The following is a 25,739-nucleotide window of genomic DNA, read 5'->3' as shown; positions in this document are numbered from 1 at the left end:
TATTTGGTATTATTTATTTGTACAGTTTCTAAATTATTAGTGTCATAAAACGCCTTACATGTTTTTATATACGTACATATTTGCTTTCTTTTTGTTTGTATTGATTTATTCAAATTAATGGACTTAGTATCTACCTGAAGATCGCATTGCTTTATATCGTTTAACTATTAGACCATAAGTATGCAAATAAATAATTGAATATCCACGGATTCTTGAAATTGATTGGACTGCATATTACTCATTCTAGAAAAATTATAGTAATAGGAAACAGCAGAGGACAAAAAAAATGGTAAAACTTGTTAAGGATTCACCTGAGGACAAAAAAATTAAGGTGTTCACAATTTGAAACTAACTAATAAAGTGATACAAGATTTGATTTTTGGCACCAAAAAATGAGCTACTCTATTATACACTATAAATAAACTAGTTTCTGACAAACCGTTTGGAGGAAGAAAAGGAAACAAAGTAAAATCCCCCCACCCCACCCCCCACCCCCACCCACCCCACCCAAAAAAAAAAACTATTTAAAAAAAAAAAAACTTAAGTAACCCATTCTGAACCAGAGCTTCATTCCCATGTGCAGCAAATATGGATTTCTCCCCCTTCACACTTGAGGAGAAACCATAGACCAGAGTCACCTCTTGAACTTTCTTAAGCATCTGTCATTGGGAACCACTTTTCTGGCCACTTGGGGTATGTGCGTTTAAACAAACTCATGCATACAGTATCATGCTGCTGGAGGATTCCATTGAAGATGCACTTCATTGCCCCTGCAGATATGAAAACATGAGTTTTAACTTTCCGTTATAACATGTTAAAATACAATGCAGTGTAAGAATTCTTACTCTCTCAGTGTATATAAGTCAAATTCGTGATAAAATACATCAAAAAGAAATATAAATCCTACAACAAACTCAAAATAATTGTACTTGTGGCAGTTGATAGAGCATGCAAGAAACAAGTTGTTCACCTAGAAAGGGTCAAATAGTTCGGGCATCCACAAATAGTAGAAGGGCAAAATGATCGAGTGATCGAAGAACCCAAGAACATGCAAACCTTTTTCTTATTATTAAATTCAAATAATACACATTGTGAGCATACACATGCACAACAATTAGTGAACCAATTATTATAATTCAAGCAACACAGCAAGTGCAATACTTGCTCTTTCTTTTTCCCCCTTTTGGCCAGTTGCCAATCAGAAAACTCTGATTATACGCAAATGGCATGGTCAGTCAAATTTGAAAAGGATGCTTCAATAGCCACAGGCCCCATAATCAAGGGGCAAATGACAAGCTTATGCATTATTTGATACAAATATCACCACACTAAATTGCACAACACTGGCGAATTGTGATATCTGGACGAATTTTTTTTCTTGTTTTTTTGGGAGGTGTGTGGGTGGGTGGGAGGTGTTATAGAAGAAGAGTGGAAAGTTTCTATATATACCCTTAATGAAAAAACTCAGTTCACATTTTAGAGACATACCATGTGTACCGACAGGTTCCTTAACGCGACCACGTCGACCACATTTTGACCAAACTTCAACAGGCTACAAAAGTCCAGACAATTTGTTAAAGGTGAATAGCTCACAAATAAGAAGATAAAAAATACAATTGTTTACATACCTTGAACCATCTGACATCCTCTGGGTTATGAAACATGTATCTTACAGTCGCTTTCAATTTTGATACTCGTTGAGGGTAACTGCAACATAGATGACATATCTTGTGAACAAAGGCTAACTAATAACAGTATCACCAACTAGCTCTCTCTACAATCATTTTTCCCTTTGAACTAACAAAAACCTCAAATTCTAGAATAAAAGCAATGCAAATTATATCATCATGAAGAATCAGCTTAGAATACGATGTCCTGACGCTAATGATTCTCAGAACAAGTTTCCTACCATGCGAGTATGAATAACTAGAATGATATTCCACTTAACTTTTCCAAGATCCCAGCATGCATAAACAAATAACACGAATTTCGTGGTTGACAAATTACATTTCATGTCATGCCTAGTGAAAAAGCACAACGGTTCTATATTATGGCGCTAAGTAGGTTCAACCTATATAAACCAAATTTTGACCTGGAGAAAGATGATAAAAAAAGATATATAAGTTGTTCAGAAAGAAAGTTCCAGAAATAAACATCTAAACCATCTATTCCAGCGTAAATAAATGAACGCAGAGCAAAAATCGAACCTTGATAAACCTAAAACAGAATTATAATCACAACTCTAGCAAGTGTTACACGTAGAGAAGCTTGGGCAATCAAACCAACCTAAACTAGCAATACTTCATTATTCCAGCCATCCTCAAAAATGAAAAATCAGACCCCTCCCACATAAACAAGGAATTGGTTATCCAAAGCCACCCCTTAAAATGTCAGAGGAATCTTACCCGGTTAAAATAATTTTCTTTAGAATAATCCTATCTGGGTCAATACTTCTCAAAGAGCCAACGGCAGCAACAGTGGCAGAAGTTGCATCGTCTTTAATCTTCAAGGCAATTAAAGGAAGGGGAGGAAATGAAATAGGAGCATATATTGAAGCTACTGAAAAACGTCCGGCATGAAGAAACCTCTCCATTTTTTGCTTGTCAGCATTAAAGCTATCTGAAGAAAATATCGGCCTGTAATCATTGGGGGAGGGGGGAGAAAGAAGTCAGTGAACATTAGTAACTTAACTTGGCAAAAGGTTACAAAGTTTATTACACAGAAGAAAAGCACCTTGCAACAAACTGGCGAAAGCCAAGATTGAATATCATCTCTTCTTTAGCTTTTATTGGAGCAGTGTAACTGTCATGCTTTTTCAAGCTGCAAACAGAAAGTTACTTAAGTCCTTAAACAATTACAAACAAAATCACTAGGGGAAGAAAATAAGGAAAAAAGGTTATAAAAGCATATAACAAGATGGTGTACCTGAAGTGGACGACAGAAATTTTAGACTCATGCTGCATCAGACCGCACAGGGTCACAGGCATTGTCTTCGTTACAATATTTAACTTGTTTGCCACACCAATTGGAACTTCACGGATATGGAGCCTTGCATATGAACCAGCTGGTATACATTCATCAATGTTCTGTTCCATCTCTCGGGCTCTAGACAGTACATGCTTCTGCGTCCTACTAAAATTGTCAAATGCAAATATTCTAGCATACTCTTGAGGTAGAGATTCCTGCAAATCCCATCCAAGATTTTTAATGCAATTAGAGCACGTCCAGAGATTTTTCTAGACACAAATTTTTCAATTAACAGAAGAAGGTACTTTGGGATCCCAGGAAGAAGTTCTGAAAGACTTAAGGCCTCTGTACTTGGCAAAACGCTTCCTAGCAGGAACATCCAATGGCGTATCCACTTCATCGGGGAATTCTGCAGGCAAAACGAAAATTAGACCAAAAGAAAGTTCCCCGAAATAAAAAAAACATAGGAAGCTGCTAAGCGGTGAAAATTGAAATAAGTACCTTCATCCTCAGCATGTGCTTCTTTAATTTTTCTTATCTCGTCTTCTATTTGCTCCTTGGTCAGGTTATCACCATCCTACACAATACATAAGTTCAGCATCCAACTTACAAAACACACTTGGGGAAAATAATAGATTCAAAAGAAAATTTCTCTTTTTTGATTGATAAAGGTCTGAACGAATGATTTTTTGACATACTGGTTCTAAATTGCACTAAATATCATTTAGTTTTACAAGCACCCATGAGATTTTAACAAAGCTTTTAGTTTACAAGGGGGCACTCTCTCCTGAGGTCGGATGTTTGTACTGACGATTCCATTCAACAGTTATTACTTCTGAGAGATATCCCCCCCCCCCAAAGAGGCCATTGGGCTGCACATCCTTACTTCAGAAAGGAAAAACTAAGAGCAATTACTTTCTGAGCAAGAATTGGCCAGGGCACCTAAAATTTTGCTCCCTTTTGCATAAGAGATGCATCAAACAGCTTCACATGCACGAGAATATAATTCCACATATTAGGCAAAATACTATCGGAAACATGCTGTATGTGGCAACAGAAATAGGATATACCGTGATGGTTATTCTGAAAATAGCATAATCAAACCCTAGTAACTGGTGACATTAGATGGGGACCATACGGGATATATGTGATTAAACCCACATATATATATTAATACCTCAGTGGGAGAATATCAGGCTTTACTATACTTTGTTATACATCCCTCTGCAAACCACATATGTATATTAATATTGCTCAAAGAGCTCAAATGCTTTATGTACTCATAAGCCAAACAGTCAGCAGACAAAATCAGCTACAACACAGTGGACCAAAAAATAATTGAAGTTAATATTTCAACAACATACACATGCCGTGTATGTCCATCACCTTAAAACACCTTCATTTACAACAAGTATCACCTATTGTAAAGATTGATTCCACATTTTGTTGTGTAAATTCCACATTTTGTTGTTGTTGTTGTGTAAATTCTACATATTTTTGTTATCCCCTAAAAAGCTACTACAGAAAGACCTTGAGGCTGTTTATCCCTTCCAAGCTAAAATGGTAGGCTTGATCGCCAAGAATTAAAAGTATCATATATTTGATTCATGGAAATTACCACCATTATCTTCTTTTCAACTCTGTTTCTTCATGAGATAAGTAGTTAACAACTTGCATTTTCCTTTCCCTTTTTTGATCATCCCGATTACTCTTATCAGCTTTGCTTATATGCGACAAGGCCATAAATGGAAAAATGATAGTCATGTCTATGCTCATAGGTATACCCACCATCATCATAGAATGAGTCTCAGTTTCTTCATCTGACTCGAGTGATAGAGAAGCCTGGTCATCATCGAGCTCAAATTCATCCATACGCCCTTGGCTATTAAAGGCATTCTCCCTTTCGTCCAAGACCATACCATCATCTTCTTCATTCTCGCTCTCAGAAACATCAGCGTCCGAATCTTCTACAATCCAAGCAGCCTGCAAGTCAACTAATTATTTCTGGTATAAACCAATACACCTAGGTTACAATAAAGAATTACATGTTTGCGCAACTATTGACAGGAAATGAACCTGGTATTCAGAAGTGCCCTTAGGAAGAGTTTTCCTTTTCAGCTTTCTTTCCTCATGATTTCTTTCTGCTTCAGCCATTTCTGCCTCAGTAGGCCATGTCTGATTAAGACCAACATAGAGATCAAATACTTGAACACATTACAAATGGTTACAGAAGAACGGCACAAGTAGGTACAATGATGAGACATGCATTTCATCATGAACTGAAAACCCAGTGGTTACAAAGAAATGCACAAGGTAGAATGATGAGACACATGCATTTCATGTATGAACTTTGACCACTCTGAATGATAAAATCGTACAAAGAATAGAGTTATACCTGCTCTCCAGCCAATGGATCAGGGACATTCTCAACAAGTAAAGGCTCTTGCTTCATAGGGTCAGGAATCAAGCAACTGACGACCTGTAATACATTGGAAGAAGTAGCTGGGATGAGGAGAGATGGAAACCAAAGTATTCTGCTCGATGAACCACGAAATGTACTACAACAGGCACAGGAGGAGAATAGATGTTTGCATATCATGTTACACCGATAAAGGAGAGGGTTGGAGGTTATGAGAATACATCATCCAGAAAAGGGGGAGGAAAGATGCCAGCTACACTAGAAGCATATATCTACAATGCTATAGGCCCATTATTAGTACAAGGTTTTTTTTTTGATAAGGTACAATATAGTTGAGGATTTGAACCTCAAAATACTTCAATTTGTAATTTGCCTGGTCTATACACAACTTTGGAATATTGAACTTCGTCAGTAAAATGCCTTATACAAAGAGGAGTAGTAATTGTACTTTGGTGTCTGCCAAAATGTTGCCTCTAGGTCCAAAGAAAGAGAAGAATGGTGAGACAAGAAATGAATCCAGAGAAATTCAAGCATGAATGAGTAGAATTAATAGGAAATCACTATTTTACAGTTCAATCTTATCTTATCGGATACTAACTTTTTCAATACCACAAAAAATTGCTGTTTATGTAAGCAAAATAAAAGTTCACCTGTGTCTCATTCATATCATCAGAATCCATTATGTCCCCTTTTCTCGTGTTCAGGGGACATGGATCCTTGAGAACTTCAATCTTGGATAACTGAAAATCTCCAGCACCTGTTATGTGAACCTGATCCAGGAGTATTTAATGTCAAGGGTATCTTTAACATTTCAAAGTTATATGCTGAAGCAAAACAATTACCAGTTGATTCACAGACAGGCTACGAGCACGAATATAACCAGAGAGGAGGAGTGTACATTTTCCTGAAATGGAATTATCAGCTAATATGTTGACCTGAAACAGAACAAGACCCGAAGAAGGAAATTAATCCTGAATCCTAAACTAACAACCTTGTCTGCAAAAAGAAGTACAAAGACCAAAACCATAGTTCAGAACAAAGTCAATTCAAAGTCGCCTGCATTGATATTAAAGCTGAGTAGATGAAAATGGTCTATACACATTTTGGTTTTTGGGTAGTCAGTCTAGGAATGAAGAAATGTCTGCCTTACATTCAATCAACTATGCCTCAATCCCAAACAAGTTAGAATCGGCTATATGAACTGTATCTATTCCGGTTTATTTAGGCCCATTCAGAGGATTCATCATAGTTAAATTGAATTATGCTGACTGTCAACAAATGTCTGCCTAACTGAGAACAATGAATGAACCTATATGAAATACATCACTTCCATAAAAATCACTGAGACAACTAAAGTTCCACAAAATGGTAAAAAGGGGCAAGCCATCACAGTCATGCTCTCTAGAAATGTATTTGGAGAGACAACATACACATAATCTGAAATTTAGAAAAGCAGGTGCTGAATTGTTGAACCGGATAAGAAATCAACAAACATCAATCAATCATTCAATTAGCTACTCTGCAATCTCAAATTAGTTTGTGTTAACTATATGGATCCCATATATCCACTCCACTCTATTGAAGCATTCACTGTCAAACAATATCAGAGAAAATTAATGCAAGGTCAACATACATAATCTAACGACTAAATTCAAGTCTGATGTAACATCGTATTAATGTTAGGAGAATGATGGCTGTTGCTCCCCCCCCCCCCTCTTTTTTGATGAAATAAGATTCTTCGTTGCAAGGAATCAAGAAGATGCAAAATTGCAAAGAGATTGCTTTTGCTCCTTTTTTCTGGCTGAAAAGATTTCAACTAAAAAAGCTAAAAACAAACTATCAAACAGGGCATCAAAGAAGAGATAAATACATCAACAAAGTGGAAAACCCGAAGGTCCATACCTTTTGAGCCATTAGATATGGCCGTTGATTACGCCAATGAGGTACTGAGAGCCTTTGCTCCTTAAAAAGCCATAAGAACTACAAACCACAACCCAAAAAACAATGATTTCATAGGTTAACTAGACTAGTATAGAAATATGCCAGAAGACATCATAGCATACAAATACTGTAAGCAATAAAAGACAATCTCCAAATCATTACTTTATGCAACTCATCCTTTGTATCTGCTGGATAAAACTTGCAGTCCTCTGGAAATTCAGAAGCCAGGCTAGATGCACATGCCTTCTTTGAATCATTTTTCTTTTTTAACTCACTGGGCAGATCCTATAGCACAGAAGAAAACTTACTCAAGTCTAAAATATTTACCAAAGCATTCCCAAGAAAATGACAAAAGGAATCTCTTTCTTTCAGGAAAGTATCTTTATCCTTACACGAATCAGCACTGCAGTACTAGGAAGACCAAGGGCTCTAAAGACCGAAAGGCAGTGAGATCCAAATGCATCTATATGACAATCTTCTTCATTAGAGGAACTTGCAGATGTGACAAAAGCAATTAAATCAGCAACCTGCAAATGCCAGGGTTTCTAAGTTGAACATCCTTGAAAGAACCTAAGAGCAATCATAACCTGGAAATAGTTCTGAGCATATATTGTACCTTGGCCATCTCCATACATGTCAAGACATCACCATGAGGTGCTTTTAAGACCTAGACAAAATAACTTACTGTTAGGATTTCTTCAGAACTCTCTGTGAAGAAGAAACAAGCCAAAGCAAAGAAAAGTAAAAAACTACTAAACTAATCAATAACTGACGAACAATTTGTAGTATGCTGCTTCAGGCTTCAGATTTGACACCAAAAGAACAGCGATATGAAAATTCATAAAAGTAATTATGATTGTTTTCTAGCATTTGGGTATGGAATACACATGCCTGAGCCCTAGCCTCCTCTTAGTCGTATTCTTAAGTGTAGTCAAAGCTCCTTCTATTCTATAATGTACCGCTAAAGCTTATATCTCGTATATTACTCCCCTATCTTGCTGTATAAACCCGAATAGAGTGAACAGTTAAAGAGGATTTAGTTTGGATTGAGGACAGTAATTGATTTATTGGCTACACTTACATAACTATGCTTTGCATCTGTTTGCTCATATTATGATACTTGGCTAAATTAGAACCTGAGACCAATTCAAAAAAGCAAATATTCTTCTTCTGTGTATCGCTTAACAACTAGTAATAGATAAAGGGATGCACTTCCTACCGTTGCTCTCAACTTATATTCCGAGGAAGCAACTGCCGGAAACAGAACACCATTTCCATCTGCAGACAGTAGCTTCAGAAGATCTTGTTCAAGTGCACTAAGATCAACTGATTCAGATAGACCAAACAGAACCTGTCACATAAAAATGTTAGAAAGCACTCATAACATATATCTTCCTCTCACCGGCTAAATTTATTACAATAACTGTTTTGACACCAATTGGTGTTTGTTGATTAAATCTGTTTGACTTAACTAAACCAAAAAAAAAAAATACTTACAATAACTCGGGGAGGACTATTTGATCCAGATGAAGCTCTTTTCTCCTGCAAAAGGGCAGCTCTTTTCTGCTCCCTCATCTACAAAATTGCATTTTTGCATATAAAACTAACACAATAACCCATAAAGCAATTAAAAAAAATTGAACAGTAAAAGCAATAATTTTATCTTGCTTCTATAATCCAATACTACAAGTCACTCCCAAACAAGTCAGAGTCGGCTATATAGAAAAAATTAATAATAGAATTACCATTTTATTACGCTGAAGCCGAGCTGCCCGGGCTCCCTTGATGAGATTGCGATCAGGTTTCGCAATTTTGCTCTTATCTGACGTAACCAAATTATTAACTAATACATAAATTAAGCAAAGTTAACATAACTGAGAGAGAACAAAGCTGTACCTTTTGAAGAAATTTTGTGAACATTACGAGAGGATTTGGAAGCAAAACGAGTTTTATGAGCCTTGTTTACTTGAGCTCGAGAATTTCCCATTTTTCTCTACGATTGTTGCAAACAGCAAATCAATTTTCTCCACAATAATAAACCCTAGCTGCACATCAGCTAAGCCAGCACTTGACACAGTAGGGTTTAAGGTTTTTTGTTTCATTGTTTTGATATAGTATGTATTTGGGTAAATTACTGCTTCCACCCATCTACTTGGAAAACATTACAAATAACTTCCTTAAAGTTTAACTAAACTGCAAATTCACCCTCCTTTTCTATACACATTTTTTTATTCAAAAAGAAAACTACGTTGTTACTACTTTAGTTTAGTGCATAGCTTGATTTGCTACCAAGACAATCGGGTGGAATTAAAAAATAGTCATATTTACAAGTGGTAATTGAAAAATAGCTACAGTTTAAAAAGTAATTGAAATTTAATCACTTTTCATATAAAGATAAATTTGAACGAATTCGAAAAATATTCCAACATCATATACTGGAGTTCCAGCATAATATATTGGACTTCCAGAAATATACTGGAGTTCCAGCATAATATACTGATACAGCATAATATGCTGAAAGTTCATACATAGGTGCTCTAATCTCTATTATATTATGCTGGAGCTTTTTGTGTGTTGGAGTTCTAGTATAATATGCTGGAAGTTCATACACATGTACACCAATCTCCAGTATATTATGCTGGAGCTTTCCATGTTGCAGCAAAATAGTGGTTTTTTTTTAATGAATTTGCAAACGCTGACTATTTTTCAATTACTAGTTCAAAAACTAGTTAGCCCGTGCTACTTTCTCAAGACAAGCGCTTTCAAAAGATGAAAATACAAAAGTAGGGATAATCCTATATAGCAATAAGCTATCACTATCACCAGCTTTCAAGGATTAAGGACATTAATTGCCACTGCAGCTAAAATCAAAAGTGAAAAAGATTTTTTCTGTATAACACAAAATAACGCAAGAAAAAAAAATTGACCAAATGTCCTTTGTGTAGTTGTTCTTACAACTCCACATATAACACTTGACATAGAGATAACTCAAACAAGTAAAATAAAGTTTCTGCAAGAGTAAGATCATTTCAACTTTCTTCGATTCTACCACAAATGAGATATTCAAAATACAACTAATCACTTTGAATCATTACAATATGTACAGAAGAAACTAAAGATGTAGGAGAAAGAATAGGAATGAAACATTAAAGAGAGAAGGAAAAAAAATCCAAAAGTTCCAGCAACTTAGTGATACATTTTCTATAAGCACGATTATCGTTCAAGAAAAAAAAAATCTAAAACCAAATGAATATAAATTTTTGTGTTTCCACGTCCATCAGCAGTTTTTATCTTGAATTTTCTCATATTCACAACAGAAGATGATTTACGATTGAAATAGCATTCACAAAGATATTTTATCGAAGATTCACATACACCAAGTTGAACTTGTATTTATCCTATATATATTGTGCCTTTTATATTTTAAGGCACTATTGTAGATGTTACTAGCAGAAATGTATTTAGTATTTGTATCTTTGATATTATTTTTATATAATTAGAAGTGTCACATTGCAAATGAGAAAATATCTTGCAAATCAAAATAAAAATGTATATGAAATATGAGTTTTCCTCTTAATAGGCGCATGTTGGGCTTTTGTGGGGCATTTGAACTCTTATCGAAGCAGTATATTTTTAATTGTTTGTATTGTTTATACTCAAACCCTAAAGCCATGTAATATTATAAACAAGCTGGTGTTACACTGATCATTATGAGACTTATTTTTAATTTGTCATCAATTTCGGCATGTTGATAGAGTATGAGAGGTTGAATATCTAGCATTATATAAGAAAATATTGTAAGTATTTGTATTATTCTAATAAAAAATTCTTCATTTGTTATTTTTAGAGATGCTTAACTTTTTCCTTTCTCTAATTGCGGTAGTGTACTTTATTAAAAAAAATTAATTGTTTGCATTAATATGTGAATTGCTGTGGAGCATGTGAATCAATGTTTGAAATAAATTAAATGTCTTATTCATAATAGGAATACTGTCCGGATCAATAGTTTGGATTAAATGAAGTGTCTTACTTACAAGTAGTTACTAAAATATTTCTTTATGTGGTTGATTATTTCTCACTATTAAATTATTAGAGATATTTCTCTCTTTTCAAGTTTAATAAAAAATTCAATTCCCAAATCCCAAGTTATATGTTTACATTTTTCACTCTATCAAAATAATTTAAATTGAATTCAGTTTTTGTGAAAGAAAAATGGCTTGATATAATATAGAGTATGTTGTACCAAAAAAATGCATAGTATGTTGTCAAGTTTCTTCTTATAGTGACTATCTTATTTCAAAAGAAACTTGTTTTGTTCATATTACTAGGTAATCTAAAGAGATAAAAGTAGAATGAAGAAATGAAGAATTGAAGAATTGAAAGATGTAAGTTGATCTTTATCATAAAATGAAATTAAACCATGATTTCATTAATAATATTTTTTTTCTCATCTTTTAATCACATGTAGCAAGCCATATGGTGGTAATTGTTTTCGACTATCAACTTCTTCATTGTTTGTTTCCTGTTTACAGCTTGTTTGGATGGTTGTTACTTGTTGTATTGTATCGTATTGTTACTTTAAATAGATAGTGTGTTTTGATTGTTACTTAAATTTTATTGTATCGTTAATCAATGTACTGACGAAAAGTATCACTTTATGAAACGACGTATTTGGTGTAGTGACACCGTTACCTTATTTTTTTTTTCTCATCTTCCTATTCCTTATTATTAAATAATTATATTTTATCCTTTACCTTACTTTTTTATATAATAATTCTATTTCGTATCCTATTTTTCTTAGTAATGTTGCTTTATTCTTCATATTGTTGGTGCATGACAACATGAAACAATGGCAAATGATACAATCTATCCAATCATCATATTTATTAAATAATATAGTATAACAACACAATACAATACGATACATTATGAAACGAAATATAACAACAATCCAAACAAGTTGTTAGTTTTGGCTAGGTGGTCTTAGAAGCATCTTAAGTTCAAGATGAAACCACAGACAGAAACAAGAAAAAGAAAATACTCATATGACATGGCAAAAATCTGATTTATCCTTCCACACTTCCAAGCAATGTTAACAACATGGACAATTCAATTCCTAACTGAAATAAGAGCCTTTTTCTGAGCTCTACCATTTCTATAGTGAAGCAGAAGAAAAGAAATCAGGGAATAAATTACACAGCTAAAGAATAATTTGGCATACCCCCTTTTCACCTTTTACAGCTCTCAACAAAACTGTTTTAGCTAAATCTCAAGGGCAGCAAAGAATACCTTTCACAAGGACATAGCAGAAACAATTTGTCGACCGCTCTTTGAGATTCTAGAACAAAACATAAACATCAACAGAACTGATGATAATAAGAACAATCTAAAGTATGTTCTAATCTCCTGCATTCCCAGCTCAAGCACTTCCATTTTCTTCCCATATCGACTTTTCCTTTCCATTAAATAACCATTCAGATAATCGTCGATAGATACCCACTTCTCAAAACTGGATGCATTTGGATGAAGTTCCTTCATCTGGACTCCGCCCAAACTGAACAGTGTAAAAAATGCTGCAGACCAATCATTGAGAACTCTCTGCAATTCAGATGAAAAACGGCTGAGTGTTTTCGAAAAAATTAAGAGGGTTTTACTAACTGTCAACCATTTTTACTGGTAAAATCAGGCACATGACAAAGAAAGATGCATCATCAAAGAAACATAATGACATACATTAAATGTGGTGATGTCGATGGGATTGAACATCTTAAAGCAGTCCTTTGACGAGGCCGTGCTATCACCATATATCTGCCAACCAATAGAAACATGCATCATGTATACATATTGGACACTAAACTATCAGTAAAAATACTTGGCATCGAGCAAGGACTTTAGCCGTGTATATAAATTGATAAATGAAAACAAACCTCGAAGGTGAAAGACATCGGTACTCTTGCAATATCATACATATAATCAGTTGCTGTCCCATGAGCTAAATACCTGTATAAGTGCATAAGGTTGTAGTTAGGGTAGGGAAAAGTTAAATCTAAGGCTAGACAATAAGTGAATGGTGACCCTAATATTTACTTCAAAGGGGGGAAATTGTGATCATTCTTATTTCTTAAAGAAAAAAGGGTAGGCGGAAGGACGAAATCAGATGCACACGTGTTTCATGCCAAACATCGTGATGTTAATTTATCATTATTCCTTTATACATAAGTGGCTTAACATCTATTTTTCTTTCAGTGGCTTAATATCTATTTTTAGTAGTGAAATAGAATACACTCACTAGTAGATATATGATGAGCATATTGCACAATATCTAACAGGAAAGCAATAGTGTTGGGAATAACTGAATCGGAAATCTCCTTTCTGAAGCCAAGTAACTAAAACATAAAAAGTCAATTTATAGAGGATTAAAGTAGGTTGATTCTTTAAGTTTTATGCATGCACCGCACTGCAGGTAGCTCCAATGCAAAAGCTTGTCATAGTTCAATTGCTTTTGAGTATGCTAAGAAATACAGTATATCAAATCCTAACCTCGGATGGACTAGAATGTTCCTTCCTCCACTGGATGTGCTTTTTTTTTAAAAAAAAAAAAGTGACGGAATAGCAATGGTCTCAAAAGAATATTTTTCCATTTTGTATACAAAATATTTCAGAACTTCTGGCTGGGGTATTATCAAGTCTATTGCTTACGCAGTACCGCATGCAATATCATAGAGCTTAATAAACATATTAAAAGTTCTGACGATTACAAGGGAGCACGCACAATAAACAATATTAGGGCTATGACAATAAAGATTTAGGCAAGTCCTAGACAAACTTCAAGTCTGATGCAAGTCAAATCTATTTGTTATGCACTAAATACAAAACTTGTTCTACGAAATGTAAACCACAAAAATAGCAAGGCATGAGTAAGTGATACAAACCCGACTGAGCCTCCACCAGATCCAACTAAGCAACGATCTTTCAGTTGAAAACGATTCAGCTTTTCAAGCATTAATCTCATTCTCTGAGAAGGTAATCCTTCAGGAGTCGTGTTCTTGTGATCATATGGCATAAATAGAGCCTGGAGAAATGACATAAAAAACCTAGAATCAGTATTTCATTCACAAAAGAAACTAGAAAGAATTATTCTCCAAAATTTCTGGGAGAGAATCCTACAAGGTCTCCTCTATGCCCTAAATTCTAAAACAAGTCATGGGGAAATCTTGAAAATAGTATCCTTTACATATGCAGAAAAACTTACAACACAAACAGCAGAAAGACATACTACTAAAAGTTATACTTGCCTCCATTCCGGAATGCACGTTAACCCATATATGTGGTTCGAATGATGCACACAATTTCCGCATAATTTGTGTCTCCGGCTCACTGAAAGGGGCAGTCCCGGGATTTTCTTCATATGGATCATAATCCTGAAAAGGAAAGATCGAAGGGACAAAGAGCTGGATAAGCACATAACTGCATTAATTTGAAATAATAAACACAAACAACATATACACAAGAATCCAGTAAAGTAAAATTTAATTGGTACTAAGTGCAAATATTACTTGAGCACCACCAAGATGGCATAAGCAACAGCCTTACGATAAGAAAAGGAACACGACCAGTCTACACACCAGTAACAAAGCAACACAACATGTACACACAATGAGGATTCTACCAATGGAGGTCTAAAGAACAAACCTTTTCCTTCTTGCCCCAATCTACACTCCAGTTGCGATTAAGATCAACTCCTCTTCCTGCCAAATAAAATTTGAACTTAACTATCTTGGTACTGCTAAAAAAGTAAAACTTTGTGATCCGACTAGCAAGACAAATAGCTATACCATTTCTTCTTTCACAGAGATCCCCTCCTTCTACAAGTTTACGCCCATTCACATTCTCCATTGGAATAACCTGATAAGGCGAATAACAGAGCATGACCAAGTAACATTAGTTTACAATAGAATTTGGTTACTCTCTAAAGTGATAACGATCTTTGTTTCCTTTTCTATTTTCAGCCCTCGGTATATAGTAATTTTTAATTAATTGCACAAAATTTGAATTTCTATGCCAACACGAACAGAAATAATTGACAAGCAATATAGAACACAAATATGCATTCTATTTTCACACATTTTGACTGCGAGTTCCAAATAGACTAGGATTTTACCTTTATGACAAGCCTATCAAGCGTGTTATTTAAATTAAGTGGGTATGCACTGGATAAAAATTCCTCTTCACTTAAAATGGAAAGTATCCGCAATGCGAGCTCTGTAGTTATGAGCTCCCTCCCATGCTGGCCAAAACTCTGGAACACAAGCAATTTATCTGTCAAAAACACCAGCAATGACCAATCTGAGATTTTTCTAACACTAAAGACCAAATCAGTATAATGTCTGGGAAAACATTAACCCTAAGTCTTTTCATAGATAACACTAGAAACCATCTACTTCCCCTCCTCTCTTCTTTTTTCTTTTGAAGGCAACCATCTTTACAAGGGAAAGTGACCTAAATAGTGCCCACGAGAGGTAGTACACCATATACTTACATTCTACTAGAAATGAACAAAGCAAAAATGGACCAGAGAAAGTAAACTTACAAGAAGGATCCTAAGCTTTGACTTGTCATCACAGTCTTTCCTGTTCCGGCAATAAGTGACTACAGTCATCTCTGCAAGATACCCTTTGTTTTGACTAGAAAATGTTTCGAGCTGCATAAACATGAAAAAGATGGGATTATTAAGAGATGCCTGTTTGTGCAGTTTCCAATTTTCCAAAGACAAAAGATTGGAAAGGCAGGGGATAGGGGGAAACCCACAGAGAGCTTGCTCGGGTGTCTATGGACCAACGCTTCAATCTCGTCTAACAAAGCACCCCTACAAGATATCATCAATCGATGTCAAATACCCAAATTATATAAAATATAAAGGAAAAACATAACAATGCCGAAAAGTGAACCATCAATCACCTCACCCCTCACCCTCCCCCCCCCCCCAAAAAAAAAAATTAAAAAAGGGCAGCCTGATGCACAAAGCATTCTGCAATCATGCAAGTCCCGGGAAGGGTCGCACCCCTAGGTGTGTGATGTAGACAACCTACCCTAATGCAAGCATTAGCGGCTGACTCGAACCCGTAACAAACTAAAACAGAGCCTTTCTTGATCTGTAACAAACAAACTTCGGCAATCAAAATAGAGCCTACCGTAAAACATTAACGCATTAATATCCATAAAGATTCACTTTCTGTCGAATAAGGTATTAAGCTACTCACATTGATTAAAATCACCAAAATTTGATTTTGATCTAAAACCTCCTATCCCAGCTTCATCCCGAGTAAAAAGAAAATATCAAGGAAAACAAAAAGGAGAAAAAGCTACCAATCAATCAGCTGTCCTCAATCCCAAATAAGTTCAAGCCGGCCTTACAAGTCCTCTATATCCATTATCTTCTATTCAGGTCCATTTCATCCTAATACTAAATAATTTTCCATTTAAAGATGTAATCTTTCTAAATTCAGAACAAAACAGAACAGTGATGCAAAAGAAGAGAAGAAAGCCATCACCTTTCTTAATATAGTACTATTAAATTGAGTAAATTGTACAACCATATTGCAATCATATCCATAAAAGTTCAATTTTCAGTCTAAGTACTTAATATGCTGACTCACTCACACCAATAAACACCATTTAAGATTCCTAGTTAATACTTAATTGCAATCAAAATTCAATTAAATAAGCAGAAAAAAGAATCCTAGATTTTTACCTGGTGTGATAAAGATCGTGATTGATAGGAGTAAGAGGAATCTGCGTGGCATTTGAATTAGAATTTCCATTGACAATAGAAGAACACAGAACAATCAACACAGCTCCACAAAGCAAAACTAACGGCGAAATGGGAGAAAAATACAAACGTCGTCGACGACGAAACCCCATTTAAATTACCAAAGACAAAACCCACATCCGACGTTTCCGTGATGTGTCTTTTTCTTTTTCGACAAATCCCAAATCTTTTTCTTTTCGACAATCCCTAAACTTACAAACGTAGGAATTGGTTAAAGAAAATGTTGGGAGATGCCGGCAGTGATGTTGGTGGGGGGTGGGGGGCGGGGGGGGGGGGAAGAAGAAGACAATACTGGTTAGAGAGTCGTTGATTTGTAGAGGTTCAACGGCTATGATTGGATGGGAAAAATCTTCAGATTTAATCATTTCATGATCCAATCCAGTATCATTGTCAGTTTGTATGGCTGTATTGGGCAATTTTGTCAATTGTCGCTATAAAGTTTCTAAATTATTGTCTCTAATTTTTTTTAGTTATTTTGCATTTTGCACCCCAATGCATGGATCATTTTTTTTATTTGCACCATATTCTCAATTATTTAACCCTTAATATATCCACTCATTTAAAAATATTATTTCATTTTATATGTTTTAGTTTGAGATGAAGTTAAAGTATTTTAAAAAGTTTTTTGAATTTTATGGATTTAAATTAAATGTGTATATGTTATATCAACAATACCCTTATTATGTGGTCTTTAACTTTTGAATATGATATGTCATTCCTACGAACGAGTGTCACAAAGGCCTTGTTTGTTTGCATTTAATGGAGGTCTGAATCTTAATCATTCACATCTTAAACATTAAGTGCGTTTATTTTTAAAGTCTGAATCTTAATCATTCATATATCAGCATTAAGTACATTTGTTTTTAAAGTTTGAATCTTAATTATTCAGATCTTAATCATTAAGTGTGTTTGTTTTTTTACTTCACAGCCAATTAATGGGTCTGATAGTAAGCACCCTCCACTTCCAACCAAGAGGTTGTGAGTTAGAGTCACTCCAAGAATAAAGTGGGAAGTTCTTGGAGGGAAGGATGCCGAGGGTCTATCGGAAACAACCTCTCTACCCCAGGGTAGAGGAAAGGTCTGCGTACACACTATCATCCCCAGACCCCACTAGTAGGATTATACTGGGTTGTTGTTGTTGTTGTTGTAACCACTTAATGGGTCTGAATAGGTCTGTATGATTAAGATCTATAACAGAGACTTAATTTCATTAAGATGCTATCACATATTCATTATTAACTGCTGCCACCGCCTACCATTATCAATTACCACCATGCCACCACCATCATACTCAACCACCACCACTACCACCACCATGCCACCATCATCCTCAATTATAGCCGCCACCATTATCGACCATCACCACTCACTATTCCCACCACTCCGACCACCATATATCATTCTCACCCACAATCAACACTCATCCACCTCAACTACCACAACTGACCACCCCATCACCATCAACAACCATAGTCGGCACTGCCCATCATTATAACCTACCACCACCCACCCACCACCTTCCTCAGTCACAACTACTACCACTACCCGCCATTATTAACTATCACCATCCACCACCACCATCCTCAATCATTATCACCACCACTACCAATCACTACTAGCTACTAGCATGAACCACCATCATCAACCAAAACTACCATCAACCACCGCCTCTAGTTGGCATTCACCCGTTAGCCATCATCAACAACAACTATCATATTTTAAAAAACTATATATTTTATTGATAGAATATTAGATTAGTTAATATTTTATTTGAATTTTATATTATTAATTTTCAAATAAAGATAAATTTTATACATTCAAATGTTAAAAATCAAACAGTCTTGATTATTTCTATTCAGATCTTAATACACATCTTAATATATTCAGATGTGTATTCAGATTCAGACGTCTTAATCTTAAAAAAAACAAATGAGGCCCAAAGCTAAATAAGAGTTGAGTAACTACCGCAACATTAAGTAAATATGAGTTGCACACAGGGGTGAAGCTACATTTAGTTAAGGGTGGTCAGCTGAGCACTCTTCATCGAAAAATTACACTGTATATATATAGGTAAAAGAATATGTCTTGAAGGTATATAATATATATTGAATACCTTTGTCGCAAATTTTTTTTACTTCTTTCAAATTTGAACTCCCTTGGAAAAATTTCTGGCTTCGCTATTGACGTCACATGAGGAAACTATGCAAGTCTAAAATAACAAGAACAACATCGTAACAATATATAAATATTGTGCATTATTCCAAAAAATAGCGGTCATATTCTATAAGATAAAAACTCATTATAAATTTGATTAATTTTACATTAGTCATTAATATACTATAAATCTCATCCTTTAATCGGATTAAGACCAGTAAAGTTCATATAAGCTAAGTCAAAAGTACGTGGCAGGCCTAAAACAAACAAATTAAGTTAATTTCTTCGTTTTCATACATACAGTTCTAATAATCAGAAAAGAACACAAGTTAAAAAATGTTAGCACGAAAAATAAAGTAATTATTGATGATTGGGAAGGTTCATTCACACGAGTTAAAATAGTCTTGACATAAATTTCAAGACTGCAAATAAATATTTACATGTTTAGGGCCAAGGACTTCATCTTTTCTTTTTTTGGTTTCCCACCTGATGTTCGATATTCACATTGAAGCTCGACTATATATGAATTCGCGTCGCATAGGACTCTATTCCAAAGAAGCGCTCCCTGCCAAGGATTTTTCCATACTCAGTACTCGAACCGAAACCTCTGATTAAGGAAAAATAGTAAGAGGGCTAGGGTCTATAGAAGCAAAAACCAAGAGCTCTTGATTACCTACTATCATGTTCATTTCTTCCTCATCTAATGTCACCCATGCTTCAATTCCATCAACACACTTAGTTTCCATAAGTATAATAAGATTCATGAAAAATAAACACCTTGAACTTATACTGCTAATCCATATTGGTTTTCCAAATCCAAAATCAATATCATAGAATCCAAACTTACACCAACTAGTAAAACCATAGTGATCTGCACCTTTTGAGCAAAATTCTCCAATTTCCTTAAGAGATTTTCTCATCAAATTAAACCCTTCATCACTTCTCATCCTTTTGATATAACGATCATCGATCCTCGATATAGATTTTCGTACTTGATTCACCAAATCAGGCAACTCCATTTCATGTTTTGCTGTATTCTTTGCACTTGATAGCCAAAGAAGATTTCCAAGAATGTTTTCAGGCAAAGATGGTGCTGCTCTTTTTCTCAAGTTCACAATGTGTGTGAGAATCGAATTCGAATGCCTCTTATTAGAACAATTTTTCTGTTTGGATGCAGCTATTGAACATTTCCATATGAAAGATGAGACAACCTCAACTTTAGTAGGATGTTTTATATGTGAGCTAGTTGACATAGTTTTAAGGTTGTTTATAGCAGATGCATTAAAAACAAATCTTCTTGTAACAAAATTACCTTTCTTGAACATTGAACTCCACATGGTCATAGATGTATCTCTTAACCACAAATCCTCAGCTGGAAAAAAGTAATTAGCCATTAAATTAGGATATTGTACATCATTTGAACTACAGGCTAATCCAGCCCAATATTTGAGAAATGTACTTAACCCTACTCCATCAAGAATCTTATGTGCTATACATAAACCAATTGCAATTCCACCACATTTGAAAACATTTATTTGAATGTTAGTTACATAATCCCCTGCAGCTAATACCTTAAAAGGAGGTTGACAAGGAAGAAATTGACTAATCGATTCGAGGTTTGGTTCGTTTAGAAACTCGATTAGATGGCAATTAACATTGGTTGTAACATAATTAACTCCTTGATCGTTGCAATCGATGGAGAGTTCATCTTTAAACCTTCCTGCAAGTGGATAAAAGCGATACAAAGTATCAACTAGTGATTTCTTTAACAATGCTGATTTTTCGTGGACTTTAATATCGCCAAGATTTGGATAGAAGAGTAAAATAGGTGCATAGGGAGCTGGAATGAGTTGATCCAAGAGACAAAGATTAAAGTTTTTGAGGTGATTTGGTGTTGGAGATGAAGGTTGGATCATTTCTGTGGAAATGAGTTTAACTTTTATATTCATCGTCTTTGGCTTATGAGAGTTGAGTGTGTTTTGATGTAGGAAGAAAGATGAATAATGCAAAAAGCTTATAAAGATAGTTGTTGAGTGACATAACAGATGCCTAGCATCTTTTAACTTTGTCATGTACATAAATGCTAGAAGAAGGAATCATTCTAGAAATCTTAGTAATCTCTAGTTCTAGTTCCATTAATTAATTGTATACTTGGATAACAATAACTTGCCTATGATAACAATTATTGTTAGTCTGGTCAGATATGTGCGGGTCGAAAATGAGTAGCGCAAAAAACAGATAAATTATCCGACCCGACCTATATTTAATACGGATAAAAAATAGGTTAATCGGTCGGATAATATGGATATCCATATCTTCTTGAATATGAACGTTTTTTGGGAGAATTCCCATTCTGCTAAACTTGAGGAATCCCATTTGAGACTTTACCAATGTAAAAGTTAAACTCATTAGTCTTCAAAAGGAACGTTTCTTTTGAAGAATAAATGAAAATTTTACCTTATCAATTTTTGGCAATGTCATTTTTCTCTAAACCAATTATCCAATCATTCCCGTGACTTTATGGGCTATCTATTGGTTATTCATTTTCTATGTGGATAATATGGTTCTTATCCATATTTAACCCGTTTTTAAAAAATTCATTATCCAACCTATTTTTAATGAAAAATATGGGTGGATAAGTGTTTTCTTTTAACCATTTTATCACCGCTAGTTAGAGAATACTAGTTCCTCATTGATTGTGTAAGAGATTTCAAAGAAGTTAATATAGTGTCATGCGCTACCCCATTCATTGCTTATGGTTTTGAATTAAATACTCATCTAAATTCACAATTATCACATAAAAATTGAAAAGCACTATATGTTTGATGCTGATGTCTATGTAGATTAATGCAATTTGTATGCCTAGACTGATGTTGCAGGCTAAAGGATCCTTTCAAGAGTACTATAAGTTAAACATTTCTCTTGTATCGCTTTTTGACATTGAATATATCGTTTAATTAGTTAGTTAGCTGATTAATTTAACAAAAAAAATAAAATCTTACTGTATTATCACAAATCAAAATGTTCAGAAAACAACCAACATGATATATTGTCGCTGCACCACCAAGAATTGTGGTGAGATAGATAAGATCTCTCAATTTTTAAATTAAAGGTCTTGAATTCGACCAGGAAATGAAACAATGTTAGTAGGAAGCACTTCTACTTTTTAATGACTAATGTGTTTTAGGTGGCGTGAATCCGGATTAGCCCTTCCCAAAAAAAAAAAAAAAAAAGGAAAAAAAGAAAAAGAAGAAGACAAATTGCCGCTGCACCATTAGCAAGCTACTGCAACTTACTCTTTGATGTCTTTCACAAATAACAAAAAGAATTAAATATTAAAAAGAAAAAGTTAGAAATGGATGTAAAAACAAGGTTAGAAATGGACGAGTCCTACTATACTTTGTTACACATGTTAACTTTATAATGTTATTAAAAATAATATAATTAACGCTGACCTTAAGTTTGAAGCTAAAGTTTAGGCACTTCAACCATTTTTCAAGTGGCATCTCTCTGTTAAAATTCTCTTTATTCAGCTAAAAAAGTCCATTGAAGGCCATCTTTCCTTTCTCATTCTCTTCAGCAATTTTTTGTTGAATGTTTAATTTAACACATTATAAATTACAGTATATAATATATGATTAAATTAAATATATGTTTACTTTGTAAACAAAATAAAATCTTGCATATAATTATGAGAGTTAGTTTTGTCATTTTAGTATTTTTAATTCATGTAGTACTACCACCCAGCATTCTTAATTCACGTTCTATCCCGCACAAAATAATACATTAATTTTTGCATAATATACATTATTTATGAGGAAAACAAATAAGCAACCAAACATTAGTACTATAAATTAATGAACTTTTTTTTGTGGAGATTAAATCTTCTCAAATCCCAACCAAACAGCCGCTTAGTGTTAATTAGATAGAATAGCAATCTTAGTGATATGTGGAACGTGGCAAAGTAGGCCCTCGACATAAAAAAAGATGAACAATACACTATTTAAATAACAAAGAGAGCTAGAATCTGGATCACTTGAAGGCTAGATTACTACCAGATAAAGCCTAAGAAAAAAACTGCTCAACTAATAACATGTGAAGTTTTGTATATACCACTAAAGCTAGCTTTTGAGGTAACATATATTTATGCTTTTATACAAAGGAAGAGAAGAGGACTGTGAGAAGGGTTAATCAATCATAGTAAAGGATATAGCAAGCCATGTATGGTAATAGGTGACTTTAATGCAGTGTTAAATGCAGATGACAGAATAGGTGGAAAGGAAGTGACATGGGCTGAAGTGGTGGATTTTCACAATTGTGTAATGGAGTGTGGATTAATGGAATTGCCAGCACAAGGGAATAAGTATACCTAGAGTGATAAACATGAGGAGCATAGGATATTCTCAAAATTGATTAAATTTTTATCAATGATCAATGGCTTACTACTATGCCAGAGTGTACTGTCAGGTTCCTGGCTGAAGGAATCAGTAATCATTGTCCAGCTAAGGTGACCTTTGTAGAAGAGAGGCAAAGAATCAGAAGGTCTTTTCAATTTTGCAATATTTGGGCAAAGCATCCACAATTCATGAGGACAGTTAAAGAAGACTGGCAATTAATCTGGAAGAGTGCAAAATGTTTAAGGTTGTTAAAACGCTGAAACTGCTAAAGAAGGGACTAAAAACATTAAATGCACAGGCTTTTAATAACATATTGACAGAAACAAATGAAGACAGGGCTAATCTAAAGAAGGCTCAAGAGCAGTTGCAGAGAAGACCCTTAAATGTGGAGTATCAACAAGCTGAAGCTAAAGCATATGAGAAGTTTAGGAATTCATCCTACTTAGCTGAAGTATATTTACAACAAAGGAGCAAAGTAATATGGATAAGATTGGTAGATGATAATACCAAGTATTTTCATTGAGTAATCAAACACAGGAAACTGAAGCAGTCAGTTACTCAGATAAAAGACAGCTCTGGAAATTGGCTAACAGATCCAGATAGAATTGCAGATACTTTTGTTGAGTATTATGAGAACTTATTAGGGAGGACAACAAATGAGAGAGTGATGACTTTCAGGAGTATAATCAGAAATGGAAGCAGATTATCAGAAACACTTCAAGATGAACTAATACAACCTTTCTCGAGAAGGGAAGTAAAGCAAGCTATGTTCCAAATAGACATCAATAAGAGTCCTGGTCCATATGGATTTGGGAGTGGTTTTTATAAAGCAGCTTGGCCAATAGTGGGAGGAGATATTACTGAAACAATATTGGAGTTCTTTCAGAATGGAAGATTGCTTAGACAGATAAACACTATTAACATTGCTTTGATACCTAAAGTGGAGGTTCCTTAGAATGCAAGCCAATATAGACCTATTTCATGTTGCAATGTATTATATAAATATATATCAAAGATGATATATTCTAGATTAAAGCCAGCAATCAACTATATAGTAGCAGAAAACCAATCAGCATTTGTACAAGGAAGGTCTATGATGCATAGTGTGCTAATATGCCATGATCTACAGAGACATTATAATAGGAGGACTACTCCTAGATGCCTAATGAAGATTGATCTAAGAAAGGCTTATGACATGGTGAGCTGGGAGTTTCTAGAAGAAGCATTAAGAGGATATGGCTTTCCTGACAAATTTATACAGTGGATTATGATATGTGTTTCTATTGCAAAGTTCACAGTCAAAGTTAATGGAGAAGGGCATGGATATTTTGCTGGTAAGAGAGGACTGAGGCAAGGTGACCCTATGTCACCATTGCTATTTGTCTTAGTCATGGAGTATTTGTTCAGAACATTGAGTATAATCAGCAGGTTATCAGACTTTAGATTTCATCCTATGTGCAAAGAGATCAAGATGACTCATCTTATTTTTGCTGATGATCTGATGATATTTTGCAAAGGCAATACTAGTTTTGTGAATAGAGTGATGGAAGCCCTTGATCACTTCAGTAAAGTTTCAGGATTGATTGCCAACATTGAGAAGTCAAATATCTTTGTATCTGGGGTTGAAGATGAAATCAAAGCACAGCTGCTGAGTAGAACAAAATTCACTGAATGAGTGTTCCCTATCAAATATTTGGGACTGCCTCTATTACCTAGGAGATGGAATAACATGGTGCCAAATGCTGATTGGAAAGATCATACACAGAATTAATATCACATATTCTAAACAATTGCCATATGCATGAAGGCTTCAAGTAGTAAATGCTATCCTATTTTCTATCCATAGGGGGGATGTTTTTATCTTCCCTTAAAAAGTGGTGAAAGGAGTAGACATGTTACGCAGAGAGTACTTGTGGGGCAAAAAGGAGGAGATGAGTAAGGTTGCCTTGGTTGCATGGGATAAAGTATGTTGTCCTAAAAGCATGGGAGGTCTAAACATTAAGGGATGTAGGGAATGGAATATAGCTTCAGT

General features: G+C 34.8%; 4 protein-coding genes across 4 annotated transcripts; 1 reads left to right on the top strand and 3 right to left on the bottom strand.

The window, feature by feature from the left end:
* Positions 1 to 314: 314 nt before the first annotated feature.
* LOC107826245 (uncharacterized) lies at positions 315 to 9,422 on the bottom strand. The gene is made up of 21 exons (XM_016653209.2): positions 9,224 to 9,422; positions 9,073 to 9,149; positions 8,825 to 8,902; positions 8,547 to 8,678; positions 7,944 to 7,994; positions 7,720 to 7,854; positions 7,490 to 7,612; positions 7,289 to 7,366; positions 6,229 to 6,321; positions 6,037 to 6,156; positions 5,363 to 5,446; positions 5,044 to 5,142; positions 4,756 to 4,950; positions 3,469 to 3,544; positions 3,273 to 3,376; positions 2,926 to 3,182; positions 2,734 to 2,820; positions 2,406 to 2,636; positions 1,629 to 1,707; positions 1,489 to 1,552; positions 315 to 770 (listed from the first exon to the last, which is right to left on the bottom strand). Exons 1-21 carry the CDS (start codon positions 9,312 to 9,314, stop codon positions 652 to 654), a joined length of 2,373 nt encoding a protein of 790 aa, XP_016508695.1. The 5' UTR covers positions 9,315 to 9,422; the 3' UTR covers positions 315 to 651.
* Positions 9,423 to 12,373: 2,951 nt separating this feature from the next.
* On the bottom strand, positions 12,374 to 17,563 carry LOC107818221 (uncharacterized). The gene is made up of 11 exons (XM_075226028.1): positions 17,079 to 17,563; positions 16,136 to 16,193; positions 15,918 to 16,028; positions 15,489 to 15,626; positions 15,163 to 15,232; positions 15,020 to 15,075; positions 14,623 to 14,748; positions 14,260 to 14,399; positions 13,255 to 13,327; positions 13,061 to 13,135; positions 12,374 to 12,925 (listed from the first exon to the last, which is right to left on the bottom strand). Exons 1-11 carry the CDS (start codon positions 17,246 to 17,248, stop codon positions 12,620 to 12,622), a joined length of 1,323 nt encoding a protein of 440 aa, XP_075082129.1. The 5' UTR covers positions 17,249 to 17,563; the 3' UTR covers positions 12,374 to 12,619.
* Positions 17,564 to 19,921: 2,358 nt separating this feature from the next.
* LOC107818220 (epi-neemfruitin B 7-O-acetyltransferse L7AT-like) lies at positions 19,922 to 21,259 on the bottom strand. Its single transcript, XM_016644172.2, has one exon. The coding sequence runs from the start codon at positions 21,257 to 21,259 to the stop codon at positions 19,922 to 19,924; it is 1,338 nt and encodes a 445-aa protein (XP_016499658.2).
* A 2,274-nt stretch (positions 21,260 to 23,533) lies between these two features.
* LOC107826240 (uncharacterized) lies at positions 23,534 to 24,662 on the top strand. The gene is made up of 4 exons (XM_016653202.1): positions 23,534 to 23,673; positions 23,778 to 23,817; positions 23,952 to 24,158; positions 24,258 to 24,662. The coding sequence occupies exons 1-4, from the start codon at positions 23,534 to 23,536 to the stop codon at positions 24,660 to 24,662; spliced, it is 792 nt and encodes a 263-aa protein (XP_016508688.1).
* The last annotated feature ends 1,077 nt before the right edge of the window (positions 24,663 to 25,739 follow it).

This window comes from Nicotiana tabacum, chromosome 12, assembly GCF_000715075.1.
Source record: "Nicotiana tabacum cultivar K326 chromosome 12, ASM71507v2, whole genome shotgun sequence".
Taxonomy (NCBI): Eukaryota; Viridiplantae; Streptophyta; class Magnoliopsida; order Solanales; family Solanaceae; genus Nicotiana; species Nicotiana tabacum.
This window is presented reverse-complemented; position numbering and strand designations above follow the sequence as displayed.

Excerpts from the sequence above, each read along its gene's own strand:
- LOC107826240 (XM_016653202.1), top strand. The coding sequence starts at position 23,534 with ATGGTAATAGGTGACTTTAATGCAGTGTTAAATGCAGATGACAGAATA. Across the intron at positions 23,674-23,777 it reads TTGCCAGCACAAGGGAATAA|GTTCCTGGCTGAAGGAATCA; the intron begins GTATACCTAGAG and ends GTGTACTGTCAG. Across the intron at positions 24,159-24,257 it reads ATTCATCCTACTTAGCTGAA|TCAGTTACTCAGATAAAAGA; the intron begins GTATATTTACAA and ends AAACTGAAGCAG.
- LOC107818221 (XM_075226028.1), bottom strand. The coding sequence starts at position 17,248 with ATGGGGTTTCGTCGTCGACGACGTTTGTATTTTTCTCCCATTTCGCCG. Across the intron at positions 15,627-15,917 it reads CAAAGCTTAGGATCCTTCTT|AGTTTTGGCCAGCATGGGAG; the intron begins GTAAGTTTACTT and ends CTTGTGTTCCAG. Across the intron at positions 14,749-15,019 it reads ATTGGGGCAAGAAGGAAAAG|GATTATGATCCATATGAAGA; the intron begins GTTTGTTCTTTA and ends TTTCCTTTTCAG.
- LOC107818220 (XM_016644172.2), bottom strand. The coding sequence starts at position 21,259 with ATGAATATAAAAGTTAAACTCATTTCCACAGAAATGATCCAACCTTCA.
- LOC107826245 (XM_016653209.2), bottom strand. The coding sequence starts at position 9,314 with ATGGGAAATTCTCGAGCTCAAGTAAACAAGGCTCATAAAACTCGTTTT. Across the intron at positions 9,150-9,223 it reads TCACAAAATTTCTTCAAAAG|ATAAGAGCAAAATTGCGAAA; the intron begins GTACAGCTTTGT and ends TGGTTACGTCAG. Across the intron at positions 1,708-2,405 it reads AAGAAAATTATTTTAACCGG|TTACCCTCAACGAGTATCAA; the intron begins GTAAGATTCCTC and ends TCTATGTTGCAG.